Source organism: Arachis ipaensis, chromosome B04 (assembly GCF_000816755.2).
Source record: "Arachis ipaensis cultivar K30076 chromosome B04, Araip1.1, whole genome shotgun sequence".
NCBI classification, from domain to species: domain Eukaryota; kingdom Viridiplantae; phylum Streptophyta; class Magnoliopsida; order Fabales; family Fabaceae; genus Arachis; species Arachis ipaensis.
In genome coordinates this window covers 37,315,461-37,330,388 of record NC_029788.2, presented here as the reverse complement: position 1 = coordinate 37,330,388, position 14,928 = coordinate 37,315,461, and the positions used below count along the sequence as shown (strand labels likewise).

General features: G+C 40.5%; 2 protein-coding genes across 2 annotated transcripts; both read right to left on the bottom strand.

Moving 5' to 3' along the window:
- LOC107636385 lies at nucleotides 1,757-2,368 on the bottom strand. The gene has a single exon (XM_016339902.1). It carries the CDS (start codon nucleotides 2,366-2,368, stop codon nucleotides 1,757-1,759), a length of 612 nt encoding a protein of 203 aa, XP_016195388.1.
- LOC107636386 lies at nucleotides 4,026-4,421 on the bottom strand. Its single transcript, XM_016339903.1, has one exon. It carries the CDS (start codon nucleotides 4,419-4,421, stop codon nucleotides 4,026-4,028), a length of 396 nt encoding a protein of 131 aa, XP_016195389.1.

The window sequence follows — 14,928 nt, the reverse complement described above, 5'->3', positions numbered from 1 at the left end:
GTTATTCACAATCCCAAACCCTACTAAGTACTAACTCTTCTTCATTTCTTCTTTGCCGTAACTTCTTCTCTCAACTCTCTGTCTACCCTTCTCCATTACTGCCATATGTCGTCATCTTATCCCAAGAAAATGTCGGAAAAATCCGTCACCGACCACGCCATTAGTCCTGACGACCTAGCGGATCTCTCGATCGATGCAGTTATCGACATCATCTGCGTAGATGAACTGTCCGTAGATTATGACGTCGTTGAGCCCGCACTGGTCAAGAGGGAGGAGATGTGAGGGCTACACTCGTTACGACCGACGCAGAACTGAGGCAGGCGAAGGTGGAGATGATGGGCGCCAAGTTTGTTTTCGATGCAAAGAAGGATGAACTGGAGGAAGAGGTGCAGGAAAGGCAACAGCTGAAAAGGGATTTGAAAATAGAGCAGCAAAAAAATGATGTGCTCCTTCACCAATTGGATGTCACAGAAAAGGAATTAAAGGCAGAAATTGCCAAGCGCCGTGAACAAAAATAGCTGGAGGCTCTACCGTGGCGTGACCTGGAACATAGGATCAACGTTTTGGAGGAAAAAGATAAGTTTTTGCTTCGTCGGGTTCGTCATCCAGCCGAGCAGAATGAAGATGGGGCCGGAGTTATTTGACCTGCTGTACATGCAAGATATCTGAATGTCATGTTTTCCGTCGAGGCCTGTATGATGCTTTTATTTTCTTTTTTCAGTCTGTCTCCCGTTTGATCTTCTGTAGTGGAACTTAAACTCTGATAATATAATTATATCTACTTTCATCCGTTTGTGCGTAACCTGTTGAAACACAATTAGTTCTATTCTTTGATTGTCACGAATGTTTACGGGTTCCTTCTGATTTAAGCAACACGCATCATCATTTTACACTAGACACTAGATAATAAAACAAAGAAATGCAGACATAGTATCATTTTTTTGATATCCTAATATTATATTAAGATTAGATTGCTTGGACGAACAAAGAATACGAAGCCATTGATCGTTACAAAATTCAAATTAGTTCTCTCTCAGGTTATATAATAAAACATACATTTAGTGCAATTACATAATAAAAACTCCTTAAAATATGAAAGCAAATTTTGTTCATTAAAAGACAGGTATTGAATCTCTCAACCAGTTATATTATACGAATACAATCCCGTGGTTCAATTGGAGCATATCCGCATGTTCGTTATTCAACCTCTGTATAGATTTTATACACCATCGTCAATTATCATTGCTCATACAAAATTTATCCCGTACCCATTTTTTACATGACTCCTTTTGATCACTTCCTATTTCCTATCCAAGTTACCAGTTTTGCATAAATTCACTGTCACGGTCTCAGTACCCAGCCCCAGAAAAAAACCTTCCGATGGTGTAAAAGGTTGATTGACTAAACAGTCTTCTGCCCATTCAAACGTCACTTCAATAGTGCAAGGTCCAGATCATATCCCAGTCAAGAAGAAAAAAATTATTTGGACTAAATTATAGCCAAGATACGCATTAATTGCGTCGCTTGTGTACTCCACATGATAATTGATCGAACAGACTGTTCTTTAACAAAAAAAATTACAAAAATAAAATAAAATACACCATCAGTACGTATAGCAATTAGCAAGGGGTTAATGAAGGATCGTAACAAACTGGCAATTGCTAGCCACTGTATTGGTGGATTACATTTTAGTCTGACCGAAAATGCACGGACGGAGCATGATTAGCACCTCCATCATCGGGGTTTAGAAAACTACTTAAACGCAATAAGTCCCCAAGAACTTCCGCACCTCGTATTCGGTCAGGCATTGCACACACGACACACTGGACAAATCTCTCGCATCATCAATGGTTCCACGGTTACGGCAACTGTCGGAACGGCATGACACGGGCTCTTCTGGGTCCGCCGGGGGTATATCCGACCACGGGCCCGCGAACACCTGCGTGAAGACCTTTCTGCACCTTTCGACTGCGCCGGACTCACGGACCACGCCAAAAAATTCGAATCCACGGTGGATCTCATCATCGGTCTTGTCACCAAGCGACAGTAGCAGCATCGCAGAGATGTAGCAGGCCTCCACATCGCCCAACTCTGCTGGCTCAGTCAGGGTCTCTATACAACCTCTGCGGTGGCCACACCAGAATAAATGAAACATCCCCACGCTGAGCATAGCGGCCGGATTCCGCGCTTTGGCGCATCGACGTAGAAATGTCATTGCAGAATGCCCAGAGTAGTCCAGGAAGCAAGCGATCGGCAACACCGACACCAAGGCATGCCTGTACACGGCGTCAGAATTGCATGCAGATGCAAATAACCTGAAACTCGCCTGTATGTTGAACAGATCCTCAATCGAATTCGATGCAACCATCGTGGCAATACTCGACCATATTTTGAGAGAAAGAAGATTCGGCAGACATTCGTGCTGAATAGATACGTCCAGTTTTGTTTTGCCCTTTTGGGAACTTCCGACCATTTGCAGGGACTTCGTGGATAGATTATTGGAGATTACAAAAAGAGGATGGACGAATTTGTAAATGACCTTGTGGCATTTTGCTTTTAATATACTGCCATTGGGGGGGTAGGGGACGGGGGTTGTGGTTCAGTACCGCATACGTTTCCCTAGATATTTTCATTTACCGATGCGTTCAGATAGTATAATAATTATATTGATTAAAGAAGCATTTATCGTATTTAACTGGATTCCCATTTCCTAGGAGGGGCTAATATTCTCAAAAATGAAGTAATTTAAAGGAGCCTTAATAGTGGTGAATAAGATAAATGTTATTAATTTGTTCTTTGCTGGTGCAAGTACACCACTATTCGTGAACCTAGAGTCCCTGCACCCCTACTCTTGAACATAGGATCCGCGTGAAAGTAAACCTCGACTGCTATTGCATCCCCCACCATTCTAGTTGCTTTACTTGTTTACTCTTCTATTTCTTAGCCTCCAGGTGAGAGAAAAACCCATAAACTGTATATTCCACCATCAACCCAAACCACCTCTCCCTCTTAAGGGTGTACCAGATTTCCTCTAACAGTCGGATGGAAATGCGCACAGAAGATGTCTGGTACGTCATCTTTAGAGGGAGGATACCCGGAATATACCCCAACAGCGAGACGGCAGCGGCTTAGGTGGATGGCTTTCTACGGAACCTGCTTCTTCGTTACCAGAGTTACCAAAAGGCCGTGAACGCCTAGAACAACTACTTCCAGGTGAATTCATTGCCTGTTACGGAGTTGGACAGCGAGCTCCCGCCGGCATCAGGGTTTAATCAACTCATTCGCAGCGGACAGCACGATTCGACGGTGACGACGACTCCGCCTGTTCCGGGTCTGGGCAGCGAGCTCCCGCCGCCGTCTGAGTTCAATCGATTCACCGTTCATGGCAAACAGCACGATACGACGGTGAGAAATAGTCCCGCAGCGGAACCAGGTGCATCTGGTAAGCAAAAAATGTGTTCTTGCGACACCTCCACGTCTAGTCACTTGCGTCGGTATCAATACGTTGCTAATAAAGTTACATCTCTTGCAGCCAGCCAATCGATTGAGGACATACAACGGGCCGTTGCGTCGATCGAGTACCGTGTATCTCAGATGGAGAGAGAGAGACAGGAACTCAGGACTCAATTGGGAGAAATCATACGGCAGCTGGCTGACATTTTGCTGGACAGGTGAAGTCCCAGGTCTTAGGGGTCAGTGAAACAATGGGATGGAGACACCGTAAACCGACCCCTCCCCTCCCCGGCAATGTATGTTTAGGTCTAGTATTGTACTGTTTAGGCCCAACGCTAATATTGAACTGTTCTGGTGTGTTTGTTTTTTTATATTCCGCTTGGCCTATTAGCTAATGAAGTTATAAAATAGTGCTTCTATTGAAGGTTATGCGTGTGTGCATTTAAAAGTTAAAACACGGTGATATGCATCAGTTCGAATATGTCATTTGTCTGACCCACGAAAGCAGGACTTTACAAAGCCACCCAACTCAACTGCACGAATCATTAGCAATGAAATACATTCAACTTTGGTTACAACGAAGCTTCATCTGAAAGTAAACAGACTAAGGAAATGCAACACATGTAGCGGGCTTGGAGGCCGCCCGCATCGGCGGCGTTAAGCAGGGTGCCGCACCCACCGACTTCTCGGCCCATCCAGAAGAATTCCCTCATCCCTATACGGAATATAGCGGCCGGATTTCCTGCGTGCGCGCTTTTATAAAGGAACCCATCCTTAGGACGGTCCTCCATGTCATAACCGAACACGCCGGGTATCTCCGCCATGGAGGCCACCTTGTACACCACAGATGAGCGGGCTGCGTCCAAAAACACTTTGCAAGTCGCCTGCATGTTAAACAGATCATGGATCAAGGCCGACGCAACCCTTGCTACAATTTTCTCCCATATTTTGCGAGGCAGAAGAGTCATCGGACAGACGCGTGGTGGCACCCCTTTCCCTTTCCCTTTCCTTTTCCCATATCCGGCCTTCTTCCCCTTCCGCCTTTCTCGGAGGTTGCACCAAATTTCATCCTATTTGATTTAAATTTATTGAATAGGTGGTGGAAGGGGAAGGTTACAGCAGGACCGTCGTTAGTATGGATCACCAGATGCAATGAAGGAAAGCTGGGTAGTGAACTTATATACTGCAAAACGGCTCACAAGATAAGTTAGGTACCGTGTCACATACGCCTTCATTTACGCCCACTGTAACCGATGCTTCGTTTTTGGGTTTGGCACGGGAATCGAAGACATCGTAAACGTAATTTTAAAAGCTGAACACTGAAAAATAAATTTAAAACTATATTAAACTTGTTATCCCTTCTTTTTCCTTAAATATAAATCGTTTATTTTCCCAAAAAAAATGAAGTATTACTCATTTTCTACGAAAAAAAGTGTTCGAAGCAGCTTCCCACTTTACACTATATATGTATACCGGCCCGTTAATGACAAACCCTATCCCTCCTAATGCTTCTTTCCCAGTTCTTATCTGCCATAACTCCTTCTCTCACCTCTCCGTCTATCCTTATCCCCCTCCTTATTTCTGTCACCATCCACTGCTCTCTCCGCTGTGTACTTTCGAGAAAATGTAGAAGGACACCGTCACCGACCACGCCGTTAGTCCCGTCGACCTCACAGAACAGCCGATGTCTAATCTAATCAACATCGTCCGTACAGATGAGAAGTCCGCGGATTGTGACCTTGTTGAGGCCGAACTTGTCAGGAGGCAGGAAATTTGGGAGGCTAGGCTTGAAAAATTCTCAGATGAACTCTTTGACGTCAGGTCCGAGAGGTTGAAGTTAATGGTTAAGTTGAAGAAAAAAGAGGATCAACTGGAGGAAGAGGAGAAGGCATGACGCCTGGAGGAAAAGTTGCTGCGCAAGGAGCAGCAAAAGTGTGAAGCGACCGTTCGCCGAATGTATGACAAAGCAAACGAAATGATGGCGGAGAGCTCAAAGTGGTGTGACCTGGCACAAAGGGTCGTCGATGTTTTGGAGGTCAAGGAGAAATCTTTGTCCCGCCAGACAGGCGTTCAAACGGTGCAAATTGAAGAGAATGACGGAGGTATTTGACCTGGTGCACATGGGTGACATCTTTATGTTGTTTTGGTTTTTTGTCGCGGCCTGAAGCCCTGAATGATCTATCTGGTTTGTTTGTTTGGTCGTTCTTTTGATCTTATAAAATGCTAATTAAAACTCTGTAGCGATTATTATATCTACGTTCATCGGTTCGATGTTAAAAATCTGTTTATCTTCAATTGTTAATCGGTTTATCCTTCCTCGCCAATGAGTATCACACAAAAAGAACAAAATTTCTGAGTTATTTCCATTTTGTTTGCCATTGATTCGGAAGATTAATATTCTATGCTTCGTAGCCAATATAAATTCGTTTAATCCAAATGCGGTTAACAATCAATATCTTCTCATCTCCTTGCTTGTTAGTAATAGTTTGAATTGATTTAAATTGAAATAAATATTTCCTAAACATACGCAAAATACGCTTTTCGGTGACTCCTCATTGACTATCCGAGTTACCAATTTTCTGGGCTGTTTGGTATAAATTAGTTGTGACGGTATCAGATAGTTCACAACCCCAAGCAAAAAATGAGGGATGTAAATCATCCAATATAAAACAAGTCATTTGAGCGGTTGATCCATAATTAGGGAATTATCTTGCGTTGTTAGCATGGAAGACCAGACGCGATGAAGGAAAGCTGGGGAGGAAACTTATATACTGCAAAACGGCTCGCCAGATAAGTCAGGTACTGTGCCACATACGCCTTCATTTACACCCACCGTAACTGATGCTCCGTCTGTGGGTTTGGCACGTGAATCGAAGAGATCCTAGACATAATTATTAAAGCTGAGCATTGAAATTGAAAAACAAACTTAAAACTATATTAACGCGAAATGTTAATTTAAGCTATTATGTAACTAAATTATTATCTCTTCATTTTTTTTCTTCCATCGAACTAGTTTAAATATAAATCGTTTATTTTCCCAAAAATAAACGAAGTACATTAATTACTCATTTTCTACGAAAAAAAGTATTCGAAGCAGCTTCCCACTTTACACTATATATATATATATACGTGCCCTTTAATGACAAACCCTATCCCTCCTAACGCTTCTTTCCCAGTTCTTCTCTGCCGTAACTCATTCTCCCACCTCTCTGTCTATCCTTGTGCCTCTCCTTATTTTTGCCACCCTCCACTGCTCTCTCCACTGTGTACTTCTGAGAAAATGTCGAAGGAGACCGTCACCGACCCCACCATTAGTCCAGTCGACCTCACGAATGAGCCGATGTCCAATCTGATCAACATCGTCCATACAGATCAAAAGTCCACAGATTGTGATCTCGTTGAGGCCGAACTTCTCAGGAGGGAGGATTTTTGGGAGGAGAGGCTTGTAAAAGCCTCAGGTGAACTCTTTGAGGTCAATAACGAGAGGTTATCCTTAATGGTCAAGTTGAAGAAAAAGAAGGATCAACTGGAGAAAGAGGAGAAGGCACGGTGCCGGCAGGAAAAGTTGCTTCGCAGGGCCTTGCAACAGTCTGAAGCAACCGCTCGCCGACTGTATGAAAAAGCAAGCGAAATGATGGCGGAAAGCTCAAAGTGGCGTCTCCTGGCAAACAGTGTCGTTGATGTTTTGAAGGTCAAGGAGAAATCTTTGTCCCACCAGGCAGGCATTCAACCGGTGCAGATTGAAGACAGTGACGGAGGTATTTGACCTGGTACACATGGGGATATCTTTATGTTGTTTTGGTTTTTTGTCGAGGCCTAAAGCCCTGAATGATCTATTTGGTTTGTTTGTTTGGTCGCCCCTTTGATCTTCTGAAATGCTAATTAAAACTCGGTAACAATTATTATATCTACTTTCATCGGTTCGTTCTCTGCTTATCGTGAATTGTTTGGAGTTACTCATAAATTGGTCCCTCTGCCTATAAATAAGCCAAATAAAACAAGTCGTTTGAGCAGTTTAAATAAAATTAGGGAATTATCTTGCGCCGTTAGCATTTAACGTTTCCAAATCATGATCCCAGAACATTTCGGCAACTATTTATGGGTGCGTTATGAAAGACCTGTCTATCGAGTTATCCTTGCAAATCAGTTTTACACTACCGGAATAAACATTTGGAATTACTTTTATTTACCGTATCGTAATGTTATGCCAAATTCCGTTCCTTTATAAAGGATAAACCTGTTTCCAACTAAAATGCTTGGATCAACAAAGAATACGAAGGGACTGGTTTAAACAAGTTTCAAAGTACGTACCTCAGTGTGAGGCTATAATAAACCAATTAGTGAAATCAAATAATAGAATCTCCTTAAAAAACCTCATTGCTCATTAAAGGACAGGTATTGAACCTCAACCAACTATATTGTACGAATACAACCCGTGATCAACTGGAAAATATGTGCATCAATATTTCTATAATTTTATGCACCAGCATCATTTTTTTAGTGCACATCTGGCAAAACCTTACATTAACCCGCTAAGTTTGTTTTGCATACTATTTTAATTATTATATCATACAGAAAATTAATATTGCTGTTAAACGGTTTAACAAATTATTATACATGCAATAAATATTTTGGTGTTCCTCTTCCTTGTGCAGCCATGTGAGGATTTTTTTTGTGCAGTGAAAAGGACCATACTAAACCATTTATCTAGTTTTAACAATATTTTTAATAGCCCAACACTTGAGCCCAGCATTGGTTCAGAAAAATGTGCATCTCAAGAAAAAAAATACTCCAGAGGCCCATCAGGATTAACCCAAGTTCAACCAACTGTGTTAAACGACGCTTTTCCTTCCCTCCCAGTCCTCCTCCATCATCTCTGATTTAGCGTTAAACAGAATCGCTAACTGCCATTAATTTAGTTCTTAAAATATGATAAACTAATTCTACATAAACCCAAATAATTTTTTATTGTAACAAAAATAACCAGCTACAAAGTGAATTTTGCAAACTAACCCCTTTGACACATGATGCCTACTAACCAATCATAGGAGGAGAGAAAAAGAGTAATCTCTACCATTAGATTGAAAAAACAGAGAGATCCGACGGCCAACATCAAATGGCACACCGGTCAGCCAAACATAAGTGTCATATGCACTGGTGTGCCAAAGAATTTCGGCACACCGAATCCGCGCCCTTCTATTATTATTATTGTTTCGTATGGTAACTCAGTAATGAGTTAAATGGGAGGACCCCATTCATTTTTTATTGTCTTAGTAATGGATATTTACTATTTTATCCTTAATAAATAAAATATCATTTTTTAATAATTAATTTATTAATTAACTATTTATTAATTTTCAGAGTTTTACACCATCTGCATCCATCTTTAATTATATTGCTATCTACATATAATATGAATGGCTAGCTCATTCAAGATGCTTAGGGGACTTACCATGACTGAAGAGAATCAAGTCTATAGGATCAAAGTAAGGTTGAGCAAGACATGGTCCTTACATGCTTTGAAGCTTAAGTTCCAAAAACCAATGATGAGATGGTGGTCATAGGCCAAGCGATAATATTATATATTATTTCATGAGTTAGTTATTAACTTATTGTATATATAAATTCATATTTGACATACTATACCGAATTTGTTCATATAGGACCGGACCCAATGCTAAATAAGAAATCCATTAAGGAGGTTGTTTGAGGACAAGATTCACGAGGGAAGAGTATACACCATATCCAATTTCTCTCTAGCAATTAATGACTAGAAGTACAAGCTAACAGACCATCCTACTCGCATATATTTTAAGAGGAACATTCAGCTAAGGATTATTCCTAATAAATACATCCCATCTCATCATTTTAAATTTGTATCAAATGATGAAATTCTGAAACATACGAACCTGCAATCTCATCTTGTTCGTATAGTTTATAATTATTATGAATCATTTTCATTAATAAATATAACATTTTGTCTATCTATTTATGTCAATAAGGCTAATTATTACCAACTTTTAGACGTGATTGGGTTGCTAACTGAAAAAGGTGATATCAATGAGTTTACCAAGCATGGAAAAAGTTGTGTTTACATTGTCCTAGAGCTCGATGACATGAAGTAAGTTATTCTTTTTAATTCCATAACCTTATATAAAAATGATAAAACTATTCTTGCCTCTCTATTTTTCATCATTATTTCAGGAAATTTTCCTCACACACCACTTAATGTTTTGGTATAGAAGGAATGAGAAAATTAGGTGCACAGTTTGGAAGAAATTTACCATTATTTTTGTTAAGATATTGAAAAGTGTTAGAAAAAACTCAACACAGGTTTAAAACAAGAACCTGTCTAACAGCGGAAGCACCAAAAATAAATTTCCGACAACCTGTGCGATTAAATAGGCAATATCAAAGATACTCCAAGCAATAATTATAATGGCAGAAATTAAATGATCAGACACCAGAATTTTAACATGGAAAAACCCTCAAAAGAGGGACAAAAAATCCACGGGACCTAGTCCAAAAAAATCTTCCACTATCAGAATAATGGGTACACAAACAGTCTTCCTAGTGACACTAGGGCATCTCAACAATCAACAAAATACATCATCAAAACTGATAGAATCAACATAAACCCTCCACAGAGTGGGTATCTCAAATCAGGCAAAAGAGAAGGCAATACAACTAGCAAGTTATATCCTAATGTTCATCTCTACACCAGGAATAACATACTAAAATTTCATAAGAAATGGAACAAGTTTACAAAGTCAATGTGATCAAAGTAGCCATGCTCTTTTTCCCCAAATTCTTCTCCTCTTCGGTGCTGAAGCAAACCTTCGTTTCTTTCTTTTTTTGAAATTGAAAGAAAGCTTCAACTACTGTCCCGTGGCTAAAGCCACTTTGTTTCTTTATTTCCTTTTTTTATATAAAAGTTGTGGGCCTCACTTGGTTGGGGACCCTCCAATAAATCTCTCCCTCACCAACTCAAGTGGGGATAGGCTGCTCCACCAAGCCTGCCTTCTCTTTGTAGGAATCAAACTTTACTGCAGGTAAACTCTTAGTCATAATATCTGAACCATTATCATCAGTATAGATCTTCTCAAGTGAATATGACTTCATCTCAAGCGCTTGACGTATCCAATGATACCTCACCTCTATGTACTTCGATCGAGAATGAAACGTCGGATTCTTGCTAAGATGGATAGCACTCTGACTGTCACAAAATAACACAAACTTCTCTTGATTGATGCCTAACTCTTGTAGAAATTTCTTCATCCACAAGAGTTTCTTAGAAGCTTCAACAACAGCAATGTATTCTACCTCTGTAGTAGACAAAGCAACACATTTCTGAAGTCGAGATTGCCACGACACAGCTCCCCCTACAAAAGTCATCATATAACCAGAAGTAGACTTTCTTGAATCAAGATCCCTAGCCATATCTGCATTTGTGTAACCATCCAACACAGGTTGGCCACTCCTAAAAGCGTAAACAAACTCTGAAAGTACCATTAAGGTATCTGAGAATCCACTTCACTGCTTGCTAGTGTTCCTTGCCAGGATTAGAGAGAAACCGACTAACCACTCTAACTGCATAAGCAATATCCGGCCTGGTGCAAACCATAGCATACATCAAACTGCCAACTACAGATGCATATGGAATCTTCTTCATTTATGCTTTCTCTTTCTCACTTGTAGGACATTGCTGCGAACTCAGCTTGAAATGACTAGCAAGTGGAGTACTAACAGCTTTGGAATTACTCATGCTAAACCTCTCTAAAACCTTCTCAATGTACTTCTGATGCGACAACCACAGTTTCCCATTCTTCCTGTCACGAGTGATACTCATGCCAAGGATTTTCTTTGCAGGACCCAAATCTTTCATAGCAAAGAATATGTTCAAGTCTTTCTGAAGACTTTCAATCTTCTTAGTGTCATGACCAACAATCAACATGTCATCAACATAAAGCAAGAGAATTATAAAATCACCATCAGAAAATTTCTTAACATAGACACAATGATCAGAAGAAGTCTTACTATACCCATGACCTTCCATGAAGGAATCAAACTTTGTGTACCACTGCCTTGGCACTTGCTTCAACCTATATAAGCTCTTCTTCAACTTGCATACAAGGTGCTCCTTTCCTTTAACCTCGAAACCCTCTAGTTGCTCCATATAGATTTCTTTATCTATGTCACCGTGAAGGAATGCAGTCTTCACATCAAGCTGCTCAACCTCTAAATCAAGCTAGCCGCCAATCCAAGCACAACTCGAATAGAGGACATCTTCACAACTGGAGAGAAAATCTCCTCAAAATCAATACCTTTCTTTTGCTCAAAACCTTTCACAACCAATCGAGCTTTGTACCTTGGCCATGAGACATTTTCATCCGCTTTCAATTTGAACACCCATTTATTCTTGAATGCTCTCTTACCCTTCGGCAACTTCACCAATTAAAAAGTATGATTCTCATGCAAGGATTTTATTTCTTCTTGCATGGCCTTCAACCAATCTTTCTTATGCTCATCAGACATAGCTTCCTGGTAGCTTTCTGGCTCCCCAGTCTCAGTGTTCATCACATACTCATGAGGAGAGTATTTTTGAGAAGGATGACGCTCTCTAGTAGATCTTCTCAGTTCAGGCTCAACTGGTGGTTCTGGTGGAACTTCAACATCTGGCACCTCAGGTTGAGGTGTAGGTTCATCATGCAAATCATCACCATCATTATCAACTTTTACATCTCCCCCATCAACAGGAGTTCTAGTGGAAGGACTAGGTTCATCATCAGCAGAACGTCTAACAGTTACTGTTGGCTTATCTGTCTTCTCAAGATCTTTAATAGTTTGGTCTTCAAGAAAAATCACATCTCGGCCTCTAATTATCTTCTTGCTCACCGGATCCCATAATCTGTAACCAAAGTCCTCGTGACCATAACCCATGAAGATACACTGCTTTGACTTTCTATCAAGTTTAGACCTTTCATCTCTTGGAATGTGAACAAAATCTCTGCAGCCGAACACTCTCAAGGGACTATAGGAGACATCTTTCCCTCTCCAAACTTTCTCTGGAACATCACCATTTAGTGGAACTGAAGGATAAAGGTTGATCAAATCTACTGCAGTCCTCATCGTTTCACCCCAAAAGGATTTAGGCAACTTTGCATGAGAGAGCATACACCTGACTCTATCATTGATAGTACGATTCATTCTCTCTGCAACTCCATCATATTGAGGAGTCTTAGGAACTGTCTTCTCAAGCTTTATCCCATGTCCTTTACAATACTCTTCAAACGGACCCCTATATTCACCATCATTATCTGCTTGAACAAATTTCAATTTCCTTCCTGTTTCTCTTTCAACACTTGCATGAAAGTGTTTGAAGATTCTGAGCACCTGGTCTTTAGATTTCAAAACAAAAGCCCACACTTTTCAAGAATAATTGGTGCACGAAATTGGAAATCACAGTTCTTCACAAATTCGCACAACTAACCAGCAAGTGCACTGGGTCGTCCAAGTAATACCTTACGTGAGTAAGGGTCGATCCCACGAAGATTGTTGGCTTGAAGCAATCTATGGTTATCTTGTAACTCTTAGTCAGGAAAACAATAAAATAATTCACTTATCAAATTTGATTGCAAGGAATAAAAGGGTAGAACACAAATTATACTTGTATGCAATGATGGAGAATATGTTGGAGTTTTGGAGATGCTTTGTCTTCTGAAATTTTGCTTTCCTCTATTTCTGATTCATGCACGCATGTCCTCCTATGGCAAGCTATGTGTTGGTGGATCACCGTTGTCAATGGCTACCATCCATCCTTCCAGTGAAAAGGGTCCAGGTGCGCTGTCACCGCACGGCTAATCATCTGCAGGTTCTCAATCGTACCGGAATAGGATTTACTATCCTTTTACGTCTGTCACTACGCCCAGCACTCGCAAGTTTGAAGCTCGTCACAGTCATTCAATCCCTGAATCCTACTCGGAATACCACAGACAAGGTTTAGACTTTTCGGATTCTCTTGAATGCTGCCATCATCTAGCTTATACCACGAAGATTCTGATTAAGAGATCTAAGAGATATTCATTCATTCTACAGTGGAACATAAGTGGTTGTCAGGCACGCGTTCGTGGAGGAATGATGATGATTGTCACGTTCATCATATTCATATTGAAGTGCGAATGGATATCTTAGATAGGAACACGCATGTTTGAATGGAAAACAAAAATACTTGCATTAATTCATCGAGACACAGCAGAGCTCCTCACCCCCAACAATGGAGTTTAGAGACTCATGCCGTCAAAAGGTACAAAGTTCAGATCTAAAATGTCATGAGATGCAAAATAAACCTCTAAAAGTTGTTTAAATACTAAACCAGTAACCTAGGTTTACAGAAAATGAACAAACTATGATAGATGGTGTAGAAATCCACCTCTGGGGCCCACTTGGTGTGTGCTGGGGCTGAGACTTAAGCTAATCACATGCATAGGGCTGTTTTGGGCATTCAACGCCATCTTTGGATCCTTTTCTGGCATTGAACTCCAACTTGTAACTTGTTTCTGGCGCTGGACGCCAGACAGCAACATGGAACTGGCGTTGAACGCCAGTTTACATCATCTATCCTTGAGCAAAGTATGAACTATTATATATTTCTGGAAAGCCCTGGATGTCTACTTTCCAACACAATTGAAAGCGCGCCATTTGGACTCCTGTAGATCCAGAAATTCCATTCCGAGTGCAGAGAGGTCAGAATCCAACAGCATCAGCAGTCCTTTTTCAGCCTGAATCAGATTTTTGCTCAGCTCCCTCAATTTCAGCCAGAAAATATCTGAAATTACAGAAAAATACACAAACTTATAGTAAAATCCAGAAATATGAATTTTTCCTAGAAACTAATGAAAATAAACTAAAAACTAACTAAAACATACTAAAAACTATATGAAATTAACCCCAAAAAGCGTATAAAATATCCGCTCATCACAACACCAAACTTAAACTGTTGCTTGTCCCCAAGCAACTAGATAAATAAAATAGAATATTAATAAGTAAAGAAGCAATAATGTCTCAGAGTTTTTGAGTGAAGCTCAGATTCTAATTAGATGAGCGGGACTAGTAGCTTTTTGCTTCCGAACAGTTTTGGCACCTCACTTTATCCATTGAAGCTCAGAGTGATTGGCATCTATAGGAACTTAGAATTCAGATAGTGTTATTGATTCTCCTATTTCAGTATGATGATTCTTGAACATAGCTACTTTATGAGTCTTGGCCATGGCCCTAAGCACTTTGTTTTCCAGTATTACCACCGGATACATAAATGCCACAAACACATAATTGGGTGAACCTTTTTAGATTGTGACTCATCTTTGCTAAGGTCCCCAATTAGAGGTGTCCAGGGTTCTTAAGCACACTCTTATTTTGCTTTGGACCTTGACTTTAACCGCTCAGTCTCAAGTTTTCACTTGACACCTTCACGCCACA